The 25,415-nt window shown below is 39.1% G+C and overlaps 2 protein-coding genes across 4 annotated transcripts in view; one reads left to right on the forward strand and one right to left on the reverse strand.

The window, feature by feature from the left end:
- ELAPOR2 (endosome-lysosome associated apoptosis and autophagy regulator family member 2) overlaps positions 1 to 6,673 on the forward strand; it is a 171,753-nt gene extending 165,080 nt beyond the window's left edge. For both annotated transcript variants that reach the window (XM_072784375.1, XM_072784374.1), the window contains exon 22: positions 3,013 to 6,673. In XM_072784375.1, coding sequence (XP_072640476.1) covers positions 3,013 to 3,072 — 60 coding nt within the window. In that variant the 3' untranslated portion in view covers positions 3,073 to 6,673. The remainder of the gene's footprint in view (positions 1 to 3,012) is intronic.
- A 3,833-nt stretch (positions 6,674 to 10,506) lies between these two features.
- GRM3 (glutamate metabotropic receptor 3) overlaps positions 10,507 to 25,415 on the reverse strand; it is a 209,478-nt gene continuing 194,569 nt past the window's right edge. For both annotated transcript variants that reach the window (XM_072784376.1, XM_072784377.1), the window contains 2 exons: positions 24,691 to 24,865; positions 10,507 to 11,059 (listed from right to left, as the gene is read on the reverse strand). In XM_072784376.1, the coding sequence (XP_072640477.1) occupies positions 10,986 to 11,059; positions 24,691 to 24,865 (249 nt within the window). In that variant the 3' untranslated portion in view covers positions 10,507 to 10,985. The remainder of the gene's footprint in view (positions 11,060 to 24,690; positions 24,866 to 25,415) is intronic.

Here is a 25,415-nt window from a genome sequence, read left to right on the forward strand (position 1 = left end):
GCAATTAGATGAATCTTGGGAAGTGCATATATTTGTATCACCCCAAATCCTATCAAGAAATAGAATGTTAGGAGATCTCTGGGTGGCGCAGCGGTTTGGCGCCTGCCTTTGGCCCAGGGCATGATCCTGGAGACCCGGGATCGAATCCCACGTCAGGCTCCCGGTGCATGGAGCCTGCTTCTCCCTCTGCCTGTGTTTCTGCCTCTCTCTCTCTCTCTCTCTCTCTGTGTGTGTGACTATCATAAATAAATAAAAATTAAACAAAAATAAATAAATAGAATGTTAGTCTCACCCCTGAAAGTAGACTCATGCCCTCTTGCATGCAATTGATTCCCATTCTTATCCTCCAGAGGAAACTGCTATAGCAATCTTTTAAACTGTAGGTTAGTTTTGTCTGTTTTAGAACTTCACGATTGTAATTACACAGGACATAGTATTTTGTGCAAGTTTTCTTAAGAAGAAATGGTTTTGAGATTTATCTACTCTGTGTTAATCAGTGATAGATTCTTTTTATTCATAATTAGTATTCTATTATGTGGATTTGCCAAAAAATGTTTACTCATTCTCCTATTGATGAATATTGTGCTATTTCCAATACTTAGCAATGAATAAAGCTGCTATTAATATCATTGGACATGTCATATTGTGTGTCCCATTTCAAAAATTTGTTATGCATGGCTTTGTGGAGCAAAACTGGCTGTAAGTTTCTTAACTGTTATGTCATTTAAGATTTGCTTTATCTTCTATATGTCTAATCATGTCCTAAAAGTATTTTCTTATTTGGTATTTTCCTCCCAATACACTGGACTTGTTGGTATTTTCCTCCCGATACACTGGACTTGTTGGGGTTTATTTACAGATTTAGTTTTCTTGACTTTTTTCAACAACATTAAAAATATATCTTCAGGGTTGGGTTTTTTTTTTTTTCCATTATTCATTCCACCGTCATTCATGGGATACTGATAGACACTCTGCCAGGTTTTGGTGATATGTCAAATTAGATACAGTTTCTTATGTCAGAAACTTTTATTAGTACATGACACATGTACACCATACACAGACACACGATCATCCAGTGTGACAAGAGCACTGAGTAGGGTCTCTTGGAGGACAGTGGAGAAGGGAACAAAAAAGATAGTGACAAGGTAAGGAGAAGCTTCTGGGAGAAGTTGGCTTTTGAGTAAATTCTTGAATCTAGAATTCAGAAAAATCATTTGTATAGCATCTTTATTTAATGATTGAGTAAACTCATACCTATAGAGGTTCCCTTCTTTGTCCAAGAAAGGGTTAGGTAGGAATTAAAAATCCATCTCCTGAGTTCTAATCTAGTGTTTTTCCTCCTGAAATGTGGTGTTTCAATACATTAGCATAAGCATTGATTGATAGCCTACTATGTGCTAGGCCTGGAGTCATGTTTTGGGAATTTAAAAAATGAATAAGCCCTAATTCTTGCCATCGATAATTCTCAATTAGTTGTGCTAATTCCACACACACAAAGACATGTACATACCTATATATCCCACCTTCTCAGCAATAGGAGCAAAATCCCATGTGAACACAGAGGATATGGTGTCTAAAGCCCTGTGGAGCTAACATGATTTTATAAAGTGTTTTTTTAGTGTTTTATTTCAAATATGACCTTGAGGTCCCCCCTAGGCCTCAGCGCTTTCTACCTTCAGAAACATATTGGGTCACATCTTCTGAAGGAAAGGCCCTAAAAATCTCAAATTTCCTTTTTAGTTTATTGCTGGTACACTAAATTCTTTCCCATGATACACTATAAGCTCCTTGAAGACAGACATTTTGTATCTCTAAAGTCTAGTGCTGTTCCTAAAATACATTAGTGCTTAATAAACTTTGAATTATCAATGGTTATTTCAGTAAAGTGAAATCTGGTCAACATGGGGGTAGCTCTAGGCAAATATCTTCAGAGCAAGCGAGCAAGAGCACTCAGGAGATGTGCGGTCTGCCCTCCTGGGAGCATGTCATCTCAGCACAGGCAAGGAAAAGTGATATGTTGATGTTCACGTGGTGACATTTTTCCTGGAATACTTTTCCTGTAGCCCAAAAGCTTGTCTAAAGTCTTGGACTTCTCCACTCAAATGAGAGAAAGCACAAAAGCAGCCTTATTCCTTCTAACAGATACTCAATGTCTACTCACTTTTATTTTCTCATTTTACATACACATCTGTTTACATCTAGGACTGGTCTGCCTCCTATTTCCTTTATTTTAGAAATAATCCTAGTTCTCTTCGTCTTTATTCACTTTGAAAGCATAGTTCCCTCATTCCATTCCAGCGGACTCCAGAAAGTTTTTTCTGACTTTAACAGTGAAACATTGGGAGAAATCTCTTAATTCTCTTTTCCCCCATTAAAGCATCACTTATTTTAATAGGCTGCATTTTGACTGTAATATATAACAAAAGCCAGCAATGATGTATCTGAGTTAAAATATTGATTTGTTATCCAAGATGATTTATTTTTAATATCTTTAGAAGGTATATACCCAAAAGATTTTCCTAAAACATCAGTGAACCCAAATGATCTTATGTCTTATTGGTGTTCTTCTTATTTATTTCTGCTGTCCTTCTAATTATGAATCCTCTGTTATCTTGACAATATGTAACTTCTTCTAGTTCTCTTTTGTCCAAAATTCACATGGTAAGGTCATCTGTTTTGGCACCCAGGTCAGATACCCCTTAGGAAGAGTCTCACTGGTTTCTTAAAAAAAAAAAAAATCACAGCTATATCTTTTGATATCTATGGCAATCATGCATTTGCTTCTATTTTGGATTATCTGTCTTATCTCCTGGACATCAAAGGCATCCTTCAGGGTAGACGTGCTATCTGTTTTACATCTGCCACTCTCCTTTAAATGTAAAATCCTAATCACAACTGGCAGGTATGTAGATTAAAATGATTTCTAGAACTTTCCTTCTGTACCCACAAGATCCTAAAATCTTAGTGGAATTTGAATGAGTTAATTTTCTTTTCATATTTTTTTCTTCATAGGAAAAAGAAGACCATTTTGAATCTGTTCAACTGAAATCCTCAAGATCCCCAAATATATGAAAAGACAGTGCTGTAGCCTTCAGATTAATGAATGAAGAAACCTGATCTCTAGTTTTACAGGACCAGAGTTTAAATCCTGTCCTCATATCTGGCACGTTGGTGTTTTCACAGAGGAGGACCATGCTGCTGAAAAGGGAAGGAGATTGAAACGTTTGATTGCCTTATCACATGGTCAAGTATCTTGCCAAAAATAGGAAAGCAAATGGTTTGGGTCTCAACTGAAGATGAAGCTCAACTCAGGAAGAGATTTATCTGTAAATAGACATAACTGAAAACCAAGGTTAAGCCCACCAGTGCACTGCTGATGCATGCCATATAATTTAATGGGTAACTTTTATTCTTTATAACTTCCACATAAAAAGTGTGCTGAGGGCAGATGTGAACATATGCATTGTGATTCTATTTATGTCTTTTCTTTATAGTTTGGGGAAGATTTGAAAGTTTTTAAGGTATCATTTATTTCCCCATTATTTATTTTCCTGACACACTTTAAAACATCTTTTCTATTAAAAAATGGTGAACAAAAAAAGACAATAAATTTTTCATTTTTCCATAGGGTCTTTCTTGATTTCAGCAGCCTTAGTAAACAGTAACTTTTTAGGAAGAATAAATATGTAAACATGCGCTTGGGTTTTCTAAACTTACATTCGCCTTTGAAATTGCATCCTTGTTGAAACTAGTAAGAAGGGCTTGACTGAAAGAGTTAAAGGGATACACTTTTCAAAAAAGGCAGAGAAACCTGACTTTCCATTAAACAAGCTGACTACGGTATTATAGATATCAAAAGGCTCAAGACCAATTTTGTAATGCTTGCAGTCTAATTATGAATGAGTGAGAAAGCTTGTTTATCAAATCACATGCAAAATCATGAAGAAGAAAGTGGGATGGCTTGTAAGTACACATAACTGTGCAAAGGTATTGGGATAATTTCATGGTTCGCAGAAAATGGCAGTGGGACATTGGCCCTATATCAAGCATCAAAGTTATATGGTTATTTTTCTGCTAAGACATTGAGGCTTATGACTTCCATACAAGTTTTCTTTTTGAGTAAAGCAGGAATTCAATTTTGGGAAATTGCATACAATTATGTATTCATAATAAGAATGTGGTTGTATCGTACGTAGTTAGGAAGTAAGTGTTGTTCTTATTCAAAAGTGATCTAGGTAATTGTGATATTTCCTCTGATGGATGGGTTACTAGTATTAGCACGACTTGAATATTATTTGTTGAAAGAAGATTGAATGAAGTCTGATCTAATTTTGTGTAAACCTTTATTGTTCCAGAACTGGGAATGAGGGGAGTTTACTGACCATTGATGATCTAAGGTGCTCTGGTTTGTTTTTAATAAACAGTAATCTATGTAGATCTTAATCTAGATTTTTAAAAAAAGACTGGTGATTGCCTAAGAGGCAGGCCATAGGAGCAAGGTTTATTGAAAGTTTTGCCCCAACTCTTTCAATTAAGTATGACTTGCAACTTTTGATTCGGCAGGTAATGTCTTTATTTTTGTGGAAAATGGGAAAAAAATAAATAATTGCAGTTATTCATCTGGTGGGTAAAACACTGAACCATCCTGTTATTGTTAAATGAATGTCTGTTTTGTGTACATCTTTGCTGTGGGATTCATGAGTGTAGATGAGATTGCCATTATTTTATTGTTAGCTGTGAAATGTTGGGGGGGGGGCTGTCAGCGTAAACCCTTTTCACATTTAGTTTCCTAAATCTTGTTTGTTAATAAGAAATTCTTACAAGAAGTTATTTTGGCATTGCTTACATTTATCCTGGCAACTGTGCTGATGAGCCTTTCCCCACCTTGATCAAAATTTAAGCAGAATGACAATACATTTGAGATGCACCTTTTCAGAGAAACCCTGGCCAAGGTGTACAGGCTGGCCAGAGTCAGGAGGCTCCACATAGTCACCTGCCACGTGTCTTCATCTTTGGCTATGCTTCACATGTATGTACCAAGCCATAGAGATAATTGGGATTTGCTCCCAGGTAGCTTCTTTCTTCTCCTGTCACTGGACTAAATCTCTGACATGTCAAAAATGCCTTAAATTTTAATGAACTCTCTGAAAATGCAGTTGGTATTGAAGAATTTATTTCTAATTTTAGATATAAAATAGATTTTTGTCAGCTTAGTCCCATCTTTGGAAAGGAGCTGCCTTTTCCCCTTTGGATCCCAGTTATTTGTCATTTTATTCCAAGCACTGAAGAAGTATGACAGAAAGAGTATCATGAAAATATGCAGACCAATCTTGACTATAAAATTCACTGTTATTTTATGTCTTGCCTTTGTAGAGCTCAGTGGAATGTTAAAAGGCATAAACAAATTAATCATGTTTCTGCGACTTTTAATAGATATTTGTTGTTTCTCGCCCCTCATAAATGGTAGAAGAAGAAGTTCTAGATTATTTTTCTAAAAGGCACAGGTCTTAAAGCCTTAAATACTTCATTAAGTCCACTGTCACCTATAATGTCTCTCAGTGCTCTGTCAAAACGCATTTAAATTGGTTTTCCACTGGATGAGACCATGTCTTCGATGGATAAATTACATCATGCCATTTAACAATGTTGAGGAATTTGATATGTGTCCACTTGATTTAAAAGACTGAATTTTATTCTTGTTGACTTTTCCCCTTTTTGGTTACTAGTAAATCAAGTCCTTTCCAGGATTAAAATTGTTTCATAGTATTTTTGTGTAGACTTTTGTGATTATTTTCTTCCCAAGGAGAAAAGATGATTATGTGGAAGAAGTGCTTGGGTCCAGTCATTTACGAACAGGAGTCTCCAGGTTCCCAGGTGGTGGGTCATGATTCACTGTGATTCTTCAAGACCAACTGGGTCAACTGTCATTTGACATCTGTCAATAGAACTACTTCCTGTGGCTCATGGTCATTCTTAATGGAAGGCTGATGTGCAGATCATTTCTCTTTTGCTCATGGAAGTAAATTTCCTGGAAGTTGAGATGGGAAGATGATTTCACTGGCAAGTTTTCAGTCAGTGTATTCCTCACATTTATCTTTTTTACACAGAAGTTGTGTAGAGTAGGTCTTCCTCTTCAGAGAAATTAAAATATCCTCACACCTCTTTTATCATAACCATAGATGTTATCTCAAATTTACAGGACCAAGTCCTAAATAGAGGTTGCCCTAAAGAAAAGGTCCCAAGGGGAGTAAACTTAAAACTGAACACATCCAACACCTGATGCATTTATTGGATGCTAAAATGGATTTCACCTTCACATTAACTGGCCAGAGATGAACTCTTGCTGGATTTTATTTCTTTTAGTTAAACATTTTCAAGATGAGTTCATTTTAGACTCATAAATGAAGAAGTAAAACTTGAAGAGGAGGATGAATAATTGAAAATTGGTAACACTATTACAGTGGATACTGATATTAGCAGTACAGTTGATATTACTATTGCAGTTGTCTAGGTCAGAGACCAGCAAACTTTTGCTGTAAAGGATCAGATAGTAAATATTTCAGCCTTGCAGGACAGGTGGTCTCTGTGCAAATCTGTAGCATGAAAGCAGCCACAGATAATATGTAAACAAATGGACGTGGCTGCATCCAATAAAACTTTGTGTACACGGAAATTTGAGTGTCATTTAAATTTTACTTGTCATGACATATTCTTAATTCTTCTCTCAACTCTTTAAAAATGTAGAAACATTCTTTGCTAACAGGCTTTACAAAAACAGGTGCTGGACTCAGATTTGGCCTATGAGCTATGGTTTGCTCACCACTGGTTTTAATCGCTGCCACCCACAAGCAGAACTCTGCGTACAGATCTGCTTACCACCTCAAAAGTTTCTCAGGCCTCTAGAGATATTCAGGAAGAAAATAAGCCATCACGCTCCTTTGATGATTTAATCACCTACACAAAGACAAAGCCAGATACTCTTCTGCATTCCTCTTGTAGTTTTGAGAATCAATTCTGTATATTGATTAGCAAATGACAAAACTAAAGGATGTGAATAGATTCAAATTCAACCAGCAACATTGGTTTAAATGTCTTCTCTCTTTGGGATTTATGTAACACTTATTGCTAAGGTAACTGGATTTGGAAATAATATTCTATCTTTTATACAGATGCATTTAAATACCATAGTAGCCCCAAGTGGGGGCTATTGATGTATAAGAATAGTTTCAGCATAGATTCCTGAGTCCCAGCCCTGGAGAGGGTCACCTGAACAATTCACATGCATCCAGGCAGCACACACCTCCATCCACGCATGCTTACCAAATCCTATCTTAAGACCCACTGAGCTACAAAAGACAGGATTCCTTTAATGTTTGGTGGCTTGAGAAATGGACCTCTAATTCCTTTTTTTTTTTTTTAAGATTTTATTTATTCATGAGAGACAGACACACACAGAGGCAGAGACATAGGCAAAGGGAGAAGCAGGCTCCATGCAGGGAGCCTGATATGGGACTCAATCCCCACACTTCGGGATCATGACCTGAGCTGAAGGCAGATGCTCAACCGCTGAGTCACCCAGGCATCCCAGACCTCTAATTTGCTTGAATAAAATATCATAGTAAGGCTTTTAATTTGCTGAAAATTTCATCTTATTAATGAGTCTTAGAAGAAGAGCTCTGTCTAAAATAGCTTGTGGGTATTGATAGATTTGGTTTAGAGCAGGGCAATATTTCCTTTATCTTAGATGGCTGCTTTCAGATGACCATTGATTGGTCTAAATAAAAGAGTTAAAGCCAATGGGAATTGCATAAACCTAAACTTTTTGTCACAGAGCAGGAGTGACAATTGCCTTATTTGTGGGTTTGGGCCTTTGTTATTAGAGCTATGGTGGTTATAACCCACACTGGTGTTCCGTCTTCCTGGCACCTCACTTTTCTTGGCGTCTTCATTCACACTTACAGTCTTTTGCTGAAGAGCTCTGGGGCCCAAAGCTATTATAGTGGATAAGTGAGGAAAGCAGGGGCTAGCCCAGGGAAGGTGGAGGTGAGGATGTACAGGTCCAGTCTGAATTACCTCCTTTCTCAGCTTCTCTGAATCTGTACTCTGTGTGGTCTGCAAACCAGGTTGCCCCACAGCTTGAAAATGGGACTTTTTTTATATTACCATGATGAATCTGAGTAGGTAAGAGAATATTAATATTTAAATGAGAGAGGATCCAGAGCATTTCAGAAACCGTAAACACTCAGAATACTAACAATCATCCCCCACAGCGTTAGTCTCTGATATGTTAAAAAGTAGGATAGATCATTCTGCCTAAGTTCCTAAAATTCAGGAAGTTTTTGCAAAGATGGATCCACTCAACCAGTTTTATATTTTGGAAGAATGAAATGTTCTTACCAGAATTTAAAAAAAATCAAAATCTATTTGTTCAAAGTGGCTTATGTAAAAATGATTTTATAATTGTTGTTTTCCATACATTACTCTGTTTTTCAAAAAAATCATTTCCAGGAATCACATGTTAGGTGATGCAATTTCAAATAGGAACCAAAGCTTATGACAAGGAAGGAGAAAATGACAAGAATTGTCAGTTATTGAGTTTCCAGTGTGTGGGCGGAGTGCGAAAAATACAGTGGCCCATAGATCAAAACCCACCTCTCAAATATAGTGTTCTCAAGATTCACCCACAGCCTCATTGCCTTGTTTAAAAAGATTCACGATATGTTTGATTGTTTTACGCATCAGCTGTTGTCTCTGAACCACCCATCTGATACAGCCTTCCTCCAACTGTCACGTCCCATCAATGAATTGCATTTATTCTCCCTCCCATCAGCCTAGCCTCAGCCTTTATCTTGAGCAGAAGCCCGTTTGGGGAGCACTTACCTAGCACTCCTGCCAGTGTCCACCACAGCAGGATGCATTTCTCCCCACCCACTCCCCCATATCCAGGTTCTTCTTTGAGTATGAGTTCAGGGGCTGGTTTGCAATGTTGTTTTGAGAATCTGGTGACTTCTGGTTGGATTAGGTTAGGTTGCTGACTCAAATGCGTTCAGAAGGAAGCAGAGCATTTCAAACATCTGACTCCTCACTTGATGTCCTTCAAGCCTATTCCTGTTGGCTGTGTGTACCTGCTCACAGTTTCTAGACATTTTAAAAATAGCATCAATACGTTCTGATGAACCAGGCCCTTCCATCCTCGTCTCCTCCTCCTTCCACTTAACTGTTTTCCTCAGTCACTTCTTCCATGATTCACATTATGCCTTTATGCTCCTTAAAGGCAAGCACTGTGTTGCACCATCTCTCTCTCATGGCCTGAAGAGTGGCCCCCCAAAGGATATGTCTACATTCCAACCCCTGGAGCCTGGGAATGTACTTTTCTTGGAAAAAGAGCCTTTGCAGATGTGATTAATTTATGGCTTTTGAGATAAGATTATCCTGGAATATCCAGGTGGGCTTAAGTCCAATGACAAGTATTATTATAAGAAGGAAGGACAGACACACAGAGGTTGACATGAAGATGGAACCACAGATTGGAGTGATGGGGCCAGAAGTTACAAGAGGCATGGGATGGATTCTCCTCTAGAACTTGTGGTGGAATACCATACTGCCAACACTTTGGTTTTGGACTTCTGGTCTCCAGAACTGTAAGAGAATAACTTCCTATTGCTTTAAGTGATCTCATTTATGGTAAGTTGGCAAATCAGCCACAGGAAATAAATATGTTCTCTATACATGGTACCTAGCACAGGACCTGGCAGGAAGATGTGTTCTTAATAAATTTTCCTACATTGAGAAATGATTTGTGACTGGAAGGGTTTACAGTGGAAGATAGGAAAGTGTGATTATGAATAAGCTAGTTTTACTTTATCCATGCTTTCCCTGCTCACTCCTGTATTTAGCTTAGTAAAATATTCAAGTTTAGTGACAAGTCTGCATGTCTGAGTATTGTTACTGGGACTTTGGAAATGCACCGGAACATACCACATCCTGCATTTTATTGCTCCATTTAGCTATCAGTGGTGAGAGTTATTTTCTAATGGATTGACAGCATGATTTCCCTGCCTCCTTCCTAGGAACTTACTGGTTAGTTTAGAATAGTTGTATTAGAAGAGTTTCCTGTCTTTATGCTTTTGAAATGAGAGCTATCCAGCCTTTCCCAGCAGGCCACAGTGTCTGATCAGAATGTAGAACCCTCTCCTTACTGCATCAGAGGCTTATTTGGCCAAATTCTGTGCTGTTGTACAGATGCGCCTTAAAGACATCCATGTGTGTATTGTCATGTGGCCACTGACACAGCCTGATAATAGTATCATCAGTCAACTTCTGTTCTTTGTGATCTGCGAAGTCCAGAACTCTCTAGCAGGGTATCAACTTGTGTTCAGAGTGTATGTAGGTGTACAGAGAAGCACAGTTAGACAGTTACTTCCAATGTTAAAAGTAGAAATAATCTTAAGTCAACATATTCAGACTTCTTGGAGTGATTAAAAAAGAATAAGCCATTATCCACCATGCTGGAAAACCTTGAAGGTTTTATTCTCAATATTTTTACATTAATACAGATGCTTTTTATTTTGTGCTGAGAAAAAACAATCTGTTACACATAATGTAACTTTAATATACAACATAGAAACTCATCCTAAATTAGTTACAACAAGGACCTACAAAAGACTTCATAGGAAAAAAAGTTACCTAATATTGCCACCAAATTTTATTTTAGACTGACCCTGTCAGACCCTGTCACCAATGCTCAGCTCTGTAAACAGTGGTTATTTCCATGTTCCGGGGAATCGTTAATAATGGGGCACTAAAATCAGCCTAAAAAGTTCTAGCACATCACTATATACTGTACAGTCCTCAAAAATAATTTATCGTACTGTTTCTAAAAAAAGGTCCTAGGGTTCTTTTGCTCTGTTTCCATATTCTGGAGCTGCACGCGAGCACTTCTGTCTAACAGTCTAAAAACACGAGAACTGAACTGTAATTCACAATCACAGAGATGAGGTGGTGGAGTCGAGAACTTCCCGCCCATTGCACACCGTGGGGACATAGGTGCTTGCAGAAGCTGGAAAACAAAGCAGGTCAGAAAATTCAGTGTTAGTCAAGTGAGCCACATAGGTAACGGAGAGGATAATCCTAGATGCTAGTTAAAATTAAGTTCAAAATCCGTTTTCATTTAGTTTTGGAAAAAGCTAAGTGACTGAATGCTGTAGTAGGTCAACTTTCTAAATATGTTCTGCTCAAAATTAGTTTGTATCCTGGTGTGTACCTCCACTAATGACATACCTCTTGGAGAGAGAGTTTATAAGCGTAATTGTTGAAAGGAGTCACTTGTGGATTTAAAATTAGCTTTAGTGAGCTATAAACTGGTTAAAATAGAATGTGCAAAATTGAAAGCTCACTGCAATTTTCTTAAAGATTGTTAAATTAATTATGGTTTTTAGTACCTCAATTACTTTCATTCTCTCTGGGCAGGGATGCTTCTTACGTAGTCTCACGAGTCATCTGTGAACTCCACTGCCTCACAGAATGGTTTGGTGCATTTTCATTGTTCAAGTGGATAACCTCTGTGAATATTCTAGGAAAGACTGGGGTGCTGAGAACTCAGTTTCTTAACAGTTCTTGGGAAGACATTCCAAAGGGAAGTGCTCTTGTTAATGACAATAGTGGCAACTATTGTCAGGGTGTTAGATGGGTATGTATTTTCATCCTTTTTATGGCATTTAGTTTTCCTAGATGCAATTCATATCCCTTATTACTTTAAAGGACTTGTTTTCATGAGAGATCTACATACAGCTTTGGCTTTTTACTAAAGAAGGACAAAAAAAAGAAGGAGCCCCCATTCTCCATGGGGTGTGCAACTCTGTAGCCCAGAGAATCAGAGATGGCCTTACATTTATTTCCTTTTGAGCTGTTTTTGTTGCATCCCTTGGCCTGCCCATGATTATATGCTTTGCCCAAAAGGAACTGATCCTCTTGGCTACTGACCACAGCCCAGGTCAAACTGACCAGTCAGCTGTCCCATTCTTTAAGTGCGTATCTCTTGGTTAATAATCATATAAGCTAATTTCCTGCTAAAGTGTTCATGCCTGATAGTGGAAATATTCTTGCCCAGTAAGATGGCATTTTTCATAAGGATTTTCTTTAAACATGAAGGAGAAACTCATTATTAACTTTGAGATTATGTGCTCAGTCACCATATAACCTGAAACCTTTCAGCAGGCTCACCAGTAGGGAAACTAGAACTTTTCAATTTTGCATTGATTACTTGGATAGGTAGGTAAGAAAAGCCATGAAGACAAGTCTGTGTGATTGTCTGAGGTTACAGCAGAGTCCTGTGACATGCTAACTCTTGGAGATATTTTTCCTTTGATCATTTTTAGGATCAGGTTCAATTTTCTTTATAATATGATCCCACTAAAAGGTACAGCTTTGGGAGAAAACATGGCATAATCTACATTTCTACAGTGAAGACATTTGAACACAGCGTGGGCCAGATAAATACTGGATGGAAAAGGATAGTGATAATAATTTCAAATGTGAGGGTGTTACCTTATTCTTTGTCAAGTTTTTTCATACTTTATGTAACTGTAGGTTCATAAAAACTAAGTAGGGAAAGAGAAAGAACAAGGTGAGGTGAAGTTCAACTACAGTTCAGTGGAAATGTAGGAGCATGCCAGGCTCTTCAGTATGTGCTCTTCCTGTATATTCTGTTTCCAAATAGTAACTTGACATCCCCAGGTGGACGTTTAATAGGCATCTTAAAATCCAGTGGCCAAAGAGTAACTCTTGATCCCCTAACCTGTCCCCATCTAGACTTCTTTTCTTCAATGAATGGTTTCACGATCAAGCCAGTGACCCAAGCCAGAAGTCTTAACAGTTATGCATCGTTTCCTTTTTTGTCTCTACTGTCCTGTCAATCCAATCAGGTGGCCAAATCAACTCAATATCCACATCCACCTACTCATCTCTGCATCCACCACCTTGGACCAAGCCACCATTATCCGGCTATTGGCTACCAGGATGGTTGTACTGCTAATGTCTCTATTTCCATGCTTGCCCCCTGCCACACATTCTCCATGCAGCAGTGACAGTACATTTAAATGTCAGTCACCTCCATGTGCTCCTGGAATGGCCTCCTTTTGTAATCTCCTTCCTCCAGATCATACATCCCCACGTGATTCAAACCATGCCTATCTGCGTTCATTTCATTCTGTGGTTTCTTTTCCCCACCTTTTTTCACGCTTGTCCTCAAACACAGCACATCACAGCAATGGCGGGCCTTAGTCATTGCCTCTGCCAGGAGTGTTCTTCTCTCTCTTGATCACATGTCTAGCTTCTTCGTGTCATCTACATCTGAGATACCACCTCCTGAAAAAGGCTATCATCAGGCCACCTCACTTAAATAGCCAACCAGTTAGTCTCTGTTGCATTACCTAATTTCAAAACTGATTTTTTCTTGCCTATTATTTATTATCTCTTTGTTAGCGTCTTATGCCTTATAATACTCTTGACTAGAAAATATGCAGGGGCTCTGTCATGCCCCTATCCTAATTCCTGGTCATGGAATAGATTCTCTATAAATATTTTCTGAATGACTCTACAAATGGTTGCATTTCACAGAACAGGAGAACAAATGGAAATTTCAAGAAGGAAATAATCTTTTAACCTGAAGAAATGACCAGGAAATATGAAACATATGGGCAGCCTTGTTTTGGGACAGGTAGGCCTTTTTGCTTCTCAGGCCACATTGTGACAATGAGCATTAAGTACCCCTATAGAGAGAACTGGCTTGGACTGTAAACATCTCATGGCAGGCATGGTGCCTTTGATATTCTTACTAATCTCTTCATCTTTTCCAGGATCAAGTTTTATTATTTCTGTGCAGATTTTTCATTTTCAGAGCTGGAAGAGGAATGATAGGTCATGGGGGTAAGTCTAGGAGAACCAGGGACTGGTATGCTTATGCCCCTTTGTGTCTATCTTGGATCAGTCTACTACTTTCTGCTGGCACTTTTTTTTTTTTTTTTTTACATTTTTTAAATTTAAATTCGATTTGCCAACATATAGTGTAAAACCCACTGCTCATCCCACCAAGTGCCCTCCTCATCGCCTGTCACCCCGTTACCTCATCTCCCCACCCACCTCCACTTCCACAACCCTTTGTTTGTTTGCCAGAGTTAGGAGTCTCTCGTGGTTTGTCTCCTTCTCTAATTTTCCCACTCAGTTCCCATCCTTTCCTGTATAATCCCTTTCATTATTTCTTATATTCCATGTATGGGTGAAAACATATGATGATTGTCCTTTTCCAACTGACTTATTTCACTCAGCATAATACCCTCTAGTTCCATCCATGTCAAAGCAAATGGTGGGTATTTGTCTCTTTGACAGATGAATGGATAAAAAATATGTGTAGATATACACAATGGAATATTACTCAGCCATCTGCTGGCACTTTTAAAGATTTTATCAGAAACCCGCTGTGATATTCCCCATACTTTTTTGGAACTTGATATAATGCTGTTCCTAAGTGTGATCTGAAGATTTTCTTGCTCACTGCATGCTAATTTCTTAAAAAAAAAAATATATATATATATGTGTGTGTGTGTGTGTGTGTGTGTGTGTGTGTGTGTTGACTAGTTGGCTGCATGGAAAATCCTAAGTTAATAGTTTCAAATAATATTCCTGTGTACCCCCGCCCCTCGCCCATAGATACCATTATGGTAATTTGCAGAATAACTATGATTCACATACCTGCTTCATAAGGGCATGGAAGGGAATGCCCTACCTCAGCAGATCTGAATTCTTTGAGAGGAAGATAATACAAATTCAAGATTTTCTTACCAGGAATAATAACAGCAAAACCTCTTCCACCAAGACTCTTGCTGTAGTTATTTCTACTCTAACTACTTTTAAGTGTATTGAAGGGGAACGTTACTTGTATTTTTCCTGCTTCTCTTTTACTGTTTCATCTGTAGCTCTTGTTGGTGCATTTTATTTTATTATGTAAAAAATATCCTCATTTTTGTACGTGCTGCTGAATATAGTAGAGGAAATTACTGTTTTATGAGTTTACTATCTCAATTACTTTGCCTTTCATAAATATTTTACATATGCCTCCGTCTTAGCCCATCTGTTATTCCCCAAGGTAGGAAAATCTGTGGAAGAGCAAAGTACTATCATTTTCATGTGTGTGTTTGTGATGAGCTTTAGCTATTATTCTAATGAAATTCTCATGAGGTTTTTAATGGTATAAGTTTAGCCCATTTTCTTAAGTGCAGTTAAGCAGATTTCTATAATCATACTTTCTGTCAGAAATAAGAGGCATGCAGGCTTATTTTTGGCTTTGCCAGGAGGTGGGGTGGGGGTGAGGGGGTGAGCAGCAGCTGCTAGTAAGGTGGTGCAATTCCAAGTGAAGACTGAAGATAGTGGAAAAAGACCTAATAAGTTCCACCATTGATCACAGAAGGGCGATTCACACCCACCAAAAGGCAGATTTTACGTCACAGGCTAGTGAGGCATTAGAAATCAATGCAGCCACATGGCAGCTTTGTCTCATGCTCTGCAATCCATTCCTCTTCCACCCGTAATGCACAGGCTTGCCAGGCATTGGAGAAAATGACCCCATTTTTTCAGGTACCAGGGCCCTCAATCAATGCTAAACATACTTATTTAATAGATTCTTAACAGATGCCATGTCCACTAGTCAATTTAGTGGCTGAGACTTGGTTGCTGAGAACCAGTGTGTTACTATAACTGTATAATATAGCAGACTTCGGGAAAAAAATAAAACAAACATTTAAACAGAACAGATATTCCACTTTGTTCCCGTCTGTTATGTTTCCTTGCCCCTGGTAACCCCAAATAATTTTTCCCGGCATGTCTGCTAGTTTAGAAATGTTAATGCTATGGTCGTGGAATTCAGTTTCTACCAGCTGTTTGGTACTTTGTCCTCCTGCTTTGTTACTGAACCTGTTTTTTCACTCATCACCTTAATTTTATTTGCACTGGGGCCCCTAGGTCCCACTCCAGATGTTCATCTGCTGACTAATACAAGTTGCCCAGGCAGATAATGACATTACTAGCCACCATTTGGTAGCCTTGCTGTGTCAGATTTCACAGTGGAAGACAGGATCAGTTATTATGAAATGAGGCTAGGTTCTCAGGGAAATGGTTTTAAATTGTTAGCCGTAGATTTAAGAGGAAATCGTATTCATTATGATGTGGGATAAAAATCTACAGACCCAAGATTTAATTTCCAGATGGAGAGTTAGAGCTTATGAATGCAAAGCCTCCTTCATTCAGAGATTTCTTGCGAGTCAAGATTCATGGAAAGAGAAAATATGGCATGTACTTTTTTTTATAACCCAGAATACAACTTAAGTACCTCATCAACAGAAATTCCACTTCTTCAACTAAACACACCAGCCCATTGTTGCCATGATACGCTATCATGCTTTCTTTTCTTTAAAAAAAAAAAATTATTTGGTAGGCTCCACACCCAACAGGGGGCTCGAACTCATGACCCTAAGATCAAGGGTCACATGCTCTAACCGACTGAGCCAGCCAGGTGCCCCTGTCATGCTTTCTTTCCAGTCATGTTCTGTATTCTCTCTACCCTCAAGATGTATGAAAGTGGGTATGCAATAAATAATTTGAAAACAGAAGGACTTAATTTTTGTACTATTCTATTTTGCATTCTTTTTACTTCTTCTTACTTGACCAACGTCTCTGGTTTGTCCTCTTTTTTATCCAAATGTGTTTTCATGCAAGAGTCAGAAGCTCATTCACCCTGAGGCTCAAACAGCTATTAAGAGCTGTATGTACTACTATGTCTGGGGATCAGTCAGGCCACAGGTATTAAACTCTAATAAAATAATGTCAGGCATTAGTCCTCTTTTCTAGTGTGGCCAATCTTGTCCACTTGACTTTCAAATTCCATACATCATCTGAACACTTTACCAGCTTCCATCGCTACCACCCCAATGTAAACTACTGATATCTAGACTAAGCTATAGCTTCCCAAATTATGTCTTTGCCTGCTCCCTATCTTCTATCCTGCCCACACAGCCAAAGTGAAGGCGATGCTTTTAAAGCCAGGTCATTCCACACACTTTGAGCATTTTCCCCAGTTCTTTCAGTAAAAAAGTAAAAGTCCTGACAGGAATTTCCAAGGCCCTACATATTCTGTTCCCTCTCTGTCCTCATCTCCTCTTACTTTCATCCTTAAGCATTTCCTTCTCAACCTTTCTGCTCTCCTTCCAGCTATGGACCTTTGCTCTTCCCTTTTTCTGGAATGTCTTTTTCCCAGATACAGACAGGGCTCCCTTGTTCTTTGTCCTTCATGCTTCTGGTCAAATGGCATCTTATCAGAGAGGCTTTCCTTGGCCACTGTATAAAAAACAGGAACCCCGTGTCCCCAGGATGCCATATCTGTCCTTACCTCGTATTATTTTCTCTACATCACTTATTAACATCTGATTTATTATGTATTCTTGGTTTGGCTGTTTTATTCATTACTACCTCCCCAGTACCTAGAGCTGAGCCCCACCCAAAAGCTTCTTGAATGAACGAGTAAATTTTCCTTCAAATTGATCACAATTACCTACCATGGGATGCCTCTCCCAAAGCTTCTGACATTACTCCAGGTAGGGAAGACATTAAAAAATAATTTCCATATGAGTAGGCATTTTCCTGTGTCTAGGGACACAGATATCTCCATTAATGGACGTCCTCCAGTGAATTTCACTTAAACAAAAGGAAAAGGAACTTGGAAGGAGCAATAGTATAGAATAAATTGATGTTAGACTCTTTCCTTGCCTTAAGAAATTGATCATCTGAAGTCAGTGCATGGGCAGTATTTGATTATATACATATTTCCTTTAGTTAACATATCTACATGGTTGTGAGCATTGTACCATGTTCCTAAAAGCATTAATAAATTTGGGGTTATATGGAAATCATATGACCTTTGGCATCTCTCATATAATCTTAAACTCTCTGGTTGAGGATTTGTCTTTGAGGTACCGAGTTCACATTTTATTCATTGATATAGGACAGAAAGAAACTTTAAGAAAATAATGCTTTAAAAAACAAAGAAAGCAATGCTTACTTTTAAACAACTATTTAAATGGGAGAAATTTTATCGTTGACACAAACATTCAGCCAGTCACCATTAGCAATATTGTTTTGTCTTCACCAAACCTCATTTTCTGAGCAGCTTAATGGGTAGCCCTTCTGGAATACCACCCCTTCTCTGTGTGCAGCCCAGGTGTAGGGTTGCTGGGGTCTCAGATGGACACGATTTATGCCACTGAACTCCCTGGAATGGACTTTTGAGAGGAATACAAGTTTGTACTCATGCTGGCAGAACAAGTTGATGTCATGTACGGCCCTGAAGAGAAGGCATCTAATTTAAAAAAGCAGTCACTGAATTTGCAGATGCTAAAATTCTCGCTGTCAGAATAATCTCTGAGATGCATTTTGTAACTGAGTTGAGGCAGAAAACCCAGAGAGGCCAGGAGAGCTATATAGCCGCTTTTGAGAGTTTTATCTGTGACTTCACTTATCAAATTCCTCAAAGTGTCTAACAGAGAAGGCTCTGGCTTTCCCATCTAGAAATATACTTATTAGAATAAATGATCCTTAGCATCCAGTCCACCTCGAGTCCCTTTGGTCACTACTATTAAAGAACACAGGCTATATTTGCTTGGGGAAAACCGAGTGAAATATTAGAGGTAAAGAGAAAATGATTTAAGGGTTGCAGAAAGGCAGTTGTGGGGCAAATAAAAAGGAAATGTTACATAGAAGGAAGGAGGTGTGGACATCAGCTCCCTGGTACCTGTACCTGTGAGGACGAGGGCCTCTCTCTTCTCCCACCCTCAAGGAGGAAGGGGTGAAAGAGGATGGAATGAGGTCATCAGGCATCCTGTGACTTTCCAAAGGGAAAATGGATTGACATCTATCCGATGTGGATGTACTATGTATATATATTCTGCTTGGAAGCAGCAGATGGCTTAGCTTGCTGAATACTCTAGGCTCCTCGTGGATTGGCCAGCCAGGATTTATGTTTATAATATACTTATGCCTGTGGCAGGAAGACCATCAATTCACTCTGTGTTGCCAAATAACTTGCTAATGTGCCTGGCCGCTCTAGTACATAGTGTCATTATGGGACTCCCTCAACTGTAAAGTGCAGGCATATTATGCTGATTTTCTGGACTTGTGTTGTCGAGAAGAAACTTAAGCATTAATGTGCCTTTTTTTCTTTTATAGAGTGATATTTAGACTCGAGCAATGGCTTGCCTCCTTTTAACTGGGGCATCTTCAAAGGCATGGCCATTGATAAATGCAAGGTCTGGTCCTCATATGCTTGCTTTCTGTTGCTGTAGTTCTGAGGAAAATTATGGTGTGACTCTGAAAGACTGTCCACTTGATCTTTTTATACTATTGCTCCTTATAATGTGAAAATGCTTTGTCATAAAGAATAATTCTATTAATGAAGCTGTTTGCACGTTACCACCTAGATAAGTGACTTTCTGAATAAGGTTTCGGCAGAAGAAATCAATCTCCATATGCCTGCAGCTCCTCCGGGACCCAAATCTGAGCATCATTAGTTAGCAGAAGCCTCTTGACTGTTCTTAATGATAATGACATACATACATCTGAATGATCACCATGAGCAAGAGAAACACACATCCCCACAGGACCAAGTCTGGATACATAATGGCTCTGAAGACTGTTGGGCACACTCCATTTCTTACCTCTCTCCCCCCAACTCTGTGCTGATACAAACTCATATTAATGTCAACAACATTCTGACCTGCATGGGTCCCCTAGGGTTTTATGCTGCATAACCTCACGTGTACATCCAGTTTGTCTCTTCCAAGATTATGCAGTTCTACTTACACTTGCAGTGTATGCTCTTGATAGCCTGTCTTTGGGAATTAGCTCTGGGAAGCCCTTTGGCTTCTAAAGATGAACAAAATAAAGAATGGCCTCTTCCTTTTCATTCAAATACAAAGAACATTTGCTTATGAGTGTGAGTGTAGGAGCAGTGTTAACTAGCATGAGTTTAGGATTTTAGGGTCTTTGAGTTAACTGCTATGAGAAGGAGTATTCCTAGTTTCAGTAAATGTCTTCTGAGTGGACAGGTACTTCTATGCTAGAAATGCCTTCTCTAGAGGGTTCCAGAGAGATCTGGAGAAATAGTAGCTGCAGGGGGATGTGGCTGTCAGCATCATGAGGCAGATGTTGGGAACTCAGAACACCTCTTCCCAGTGCCTGCTACCTCCATAAGGGTCCTTTCAGAGGCTCTTCTCGCTCTGCACTGATAATAGCAGATGAAGCAGGCAGCAGGGTTTAGGCTGAGGTTTTCAAAATATTTTCCTTGGTCCATTTTCATTGAACCAGCTGGAGTATCTGTTACAAACAGATTGCTTTTGACCCAGACCATATGACTCAGCATATCTGTGGGTGGGGCCTGGGAACTCCATTTCAAAGAGTGTTTTTTGTTTTTTGGGGATTTATTTATTTATTTATTTATTTATTTATTTATTTATTTTTGGTACACAAATATTGGTAGCTGTTGGCCTATGGATGTATTTAATAGAGAAAAGTTAGTTTCCTTTATTTTTATTATTTTGACTCCTATTGTGTATAGCTAATCAGATACAACTAAAATTCTTTTCTTTGACACCTAGCAGTATATAAACATTTTGCAAATGGTGAGTTTTCCAAGATGTCCCTAACTATGTCCTTTCTTCCATGCCTGCTTCTAAGTTTAGTCATGCTTTTCCATCTTTTTGGAACAACTGCTCAGCTTTTAAGATCCACTATTAGATCCACTATTAGATTAAAAAGTATTACTTTTTCTGCTATCAACCACCCTAGCTGCCATCAGGTGGCTCCCCTAGGCTCCTAAGTGATGTGATATTTCTGGTACTTTGTCTGAGAATTAAGTGGGAATTGATTTGGTTGTACCTTCCAGCTTGGGTAACTTCTTGGCATTACATAGGATTGTGTGTGTCCAGTCTTTGTGATATCTGATAAAACTACGGTACTGGATTAAGGATTTGGTGAATGTGGCATAATAAAAATAGCCACAAATTATTTCAGAGGTGTGTAGGGGGGTGGTCTATGTCCCGTCCCTTAAATCTGGACAGGCTTTGTCATCCTCTCTGTAATTCTACATGGCAAGGCATCCTGCCAATCTGCCAAGTCTAAGAGTGTAGCCACTGTGGGCCTCCAGATCAGCTCAGTCTCAACTGAAACCACAGAAGAACCCAGTCCAGGCCTGACAGAGCAGATAAACTGCTCAGACAAGCCTTGCCTGAATTCCTGATCCACCAAATCATGAGATGATAGAAGGGTTATTGTGTTTTTAATTTTATTTTTTGAAGGGTTATTGTTTTTGAAGTCATGAAATTTGGGGAAGTTTGTTATGCGGGAATAGCTAACTAGATGTATGTGTGTGTTGAGGGGGTAACCCTCTTGCTATACTAACTTATTTACATCAGCATATGGAATTGTTATATTTATATCTAGAAGGAGTAAATTAGAAAACCAGCAGCAATACTGCTAACAGTAACTAAATACAATAAAATGCTGCATAATACTTACCGGAACATAAATTATGTACCAACTAAGTAAAACATGTTTTTCCTAATGAACTCAGAACAATTTAAGGATATTTCTTGATGTATAAAACAGTGTATTTCCTGGTATTTAGGGGGGAGATGAATGTAAATTGAGCTAAGTATATAATGGAGGGAACAGGCACTGAGAAATTAAACTAATTGCTTAGATTTTTGCCATAGTGGGTTAATAACATGTTCATACATAAAGTAGCTCCCATAGACCAGTGTCTTTCAAACTTCTTTGACTACAATTCACAGTAATAAACATTTTACCTGGAGCTTGTATATATACATAACCTCTGAAGCAAACTTCATGAAATACTACCTACCCTTATTACATACTGAAATATATTGGCCAAGCATACTACATAAATTTCATGACCCATTAATGGGTTACTCCCTACAGTATGGACAATACTGGTCTAGACACTGAATTTCATGGGACCAGGGCATCTGTCCTTTTCACCACTGTGTCTGTCCACAGGTGCTTAGAAATTTCTGTCGTATAGAGGGTACTCAAGCTTTAATGAACAAATGAATTTCATTACTGTAGTTCCAATTTATTAAAAATGGGTGGGATATTAATCACAAGTCAGGAAAGCCAGTGTGGATTCTTGAATCATTGTGTATCTTTGAGAACTACCTTCTATATTTTCTCATATGTGAAATGGAAATTGTAATGTCTAGTACTCATGGGATAAAATGAACCCACAAGTAAAACTTTTTTGAATAAAAGATAAAGAATTACAAATAAGGGATTAATGTATTTGTTACTTATGCACTTTGAAATGCCTAAAGGTGTTACATGAGTACTTCACCTTATTATTTTAATACCACTTCGGTAATATAAATGAGAAAAACTATTTTTAAAATGAGGTATTTTTAAAGAAAAAATTTACCTAAAATTTAATTGAGTAAGAAGTATTTCAGAAAATAGTTCTGAAAGGTTGGGCTGGGTAGATGCTGACTTTGGAGTATTAACCGGATAGCTAGCAGATTAGCATTCTGAGTGAAAGCTTAAGCATTCCTATTGTGGTCAAAATAGATCATTTTTGTGTGAATGGGTATTTCTGGAATTCTAAAGAGACACTTGGTTGGATCAAGTGCCCTCATCATTCCTCCATTAATTCCTAATATATATATTAGAAATATTCCTTATATATATATTATATATATTAGAAAATGCTGCCATTTCAAAATTACTGAGGCTTGCATGTATCAATGTCTGTGGAAGATTTAGGGACTTGGTTAAATTGTTTGAATAACAACCAGGAACTCTGAGCCCTGACAAGACTTTTGCTGAGACGTAAATCTTGCTGCACAGCCTAGGGTAACTTTCCTATTGTTCTCCCTGTAAAGCCTACCCTGTACTGAAAACTGCCTGGGAATGTCCCCAGCTTGCATTATGAGTGAAGTGGCACCATACGGTAGTTTGATGCACTGCCTTGGAAATCAGAGACGCTGACTCTGAATTCTGGTTCTGACCCTTTGAATTTGTGGGATACTCATCTCTTGATGTCAGGGAATTGTACGAGTTAAATAAGATACAGCACATGTGCACACATGTGTAATCCTTAGCACAATGCCCCACAGATAAAAAAAAAATAGTGATAGTTCCTGTCTGCTGTTCTTATCTTTTTTGTTCTTACTTGTTATTGCCAGTTCTTTCTTGTCTGGACTACTTAGAGTTGGGCTCTAGAAAAGAAATTTGTTTGCTCAGGAAATAAAGAGATTTGTTTGCTCAAGAAATAAGCAAACAGAGTCCAGGGAAAATTATTTCATAAGATTTGCCATGTCCTGGGACTCCACCATTGGAACACTTGGCAGTTGAGGCTGGAAAGCAGGTGACATCCCTATCTCCAGGGAGGAGTGGTAAATAAGGTGTATCCTTGAGCACCTGCTTTCAGCCCTCAGCCTTGCCTTTGTTTGCTGGGGGAAGGGCAGTCCTGTTACATTTCATACTCTGTTGCAGAAACTGGGGCACTAATGTGATTGCTCACTCTATGATGCTGAGCTATTTTGAAGCATCCTTTCTGATTAGACTTGAGGCAAAATGGTGAAGTAGTCATTTGTCTCTGTCACTCCAGGCACCCCTGCCCCCCTCCCCTGGCTTTGCTCCTCCTCCCCCCTCATCCCTTTGTCAGTGATTTTCTCCTGCTTCATACCACAGAGAGGCTGAAAATGGCTTCAGAGGTTGTCCCCTTTAAGGACATTGTACCTAAGCATTAAGAGTGATTGGCTGAGGGTCGCCTTTCAGACATTTGCAGGCCGGTGGGAGAGACAGCTGCGGACTGGAGGGGTTACTCTGCTGTCTTGTACTTGACAACTGCTTCTCAACTGGCTCGCAGCTGAGAAGCATCGTGTCCCTGAAGTAGGAGGAAGACATACTCCAGCATTTTTCAAGGAGTGTTCCATGGGATAGTAGCTGGTTTAACTGAGATCAAACTTAAGAAACTGTAAGAAACAGGTTGCCTTGCTGTAGGGATTCTTCAGACTAACATGTTCATGTTCAGGGAGGTGCTTTGAACTTCTGAGGGGGGATTTAGGATGTACCATTTTCCATCCTACTCAATTATCTTCCCTTTTTGGTTTTCACAAAGCACCTTCATCATCAGTGTGACATAGAACATACTGTACTATACACAGAGCATCAACCTGGTCCCAGCCCTTTAGGCCGATGAGGAAACAAACTAAGGCTGCAAGTAGTCAAGTGAGGTGTTCAAGGTAACCTACAGGACTAGGGAGTAGGTTCTCTGACTCTGCGACGTGGCAAGACATCCTGACTGCTGTTGTGAACTTAACACCTGTCCTCCCTGCCGGGCTGTATGTATGTACAAAACGGAAGCTCTGACTCTTGCGTTCACCTCTGTATCTCTAGCACGTAGCACCCTACCTGCCACACAGTGGTTGAAGTGCTACTTACTACCGTTGAATTGAGATTGTCCATGGGGATAGACATGCATTGTCCTTGCCTGTCTATTACCATTGCTTCCCCTCTGAGCCTGCTCCCTATGACTATGCTCTTCCCAGAAGCATCCATGCCCAGTTCCATACTTACACTGAGAATAGGTGGTCCCAGTCCCGCTGACACTGAACCTGTTGAGATGCAGTCTGTGTGTGACCACATTCTTCTGTGGTTGAAACAGGATGATGTGCACCTTGGGTGCAAACAGACAGCCCAGGACCACAAAGCCGCTTAGGCTCACGGAGATGCACATAGTGGTTGTCTGCACCTGTAGGAAAAGTTGTGTGGTTAAATGTCCAGCAGTAAATGCAGTCACGTGGCCCTACTAAAAGAGAACACTGCAAAAAAGACCAAACTAAAAAAAACTTCAAATGGTCCGTAGTTCTGTTGTTAGTATAACCAAACGAATATAATCATTACATCAGATCTTCTGAGCTTGGGATGTTCCTGGAAACGGCACTCAAGTGTTGTAAGCAAACACATTGCTTGCCGTGACTTTCCATGAATTTTCTTGTTTTGTTTGTTTTCTTCTTGATATTTGTAGAAAGACGTTTCTGCAGAACCACCTAAGTCAGAATACTAAATAGTGGGGATCCCTGGGTGGCGCAGCGGTTTGGCGCCTGCCTTTGGCCCAGGGCGCGATCCTGGAGACCCGGGATCGAATCCCATGTCGGGCTCCCGGTGCATGGAGCCTGCTTCTCCCTCTGCCTGTGTCTCTGCCTGCCTCTCTCTCTCTCTCTGTGACTATCATTAATAAAAAAAATAAAATAAAATAAAATAAAAAAATAAAAAAAAAAGAATACTAAATAGTGATATAT

This window comes from Canis lupus, chromosome 18 (assembly GCF_048164855.1).
Source record: "Canis lupus baileyi chromosome 18, mCanLup2.hap1, whole genome shotgun sequence".
Lineage (NCBI taxonomy): Eukaryota > Metazoa > Chordata > Mammalia > Carnivora > Canidae > Canis > Canis lupus.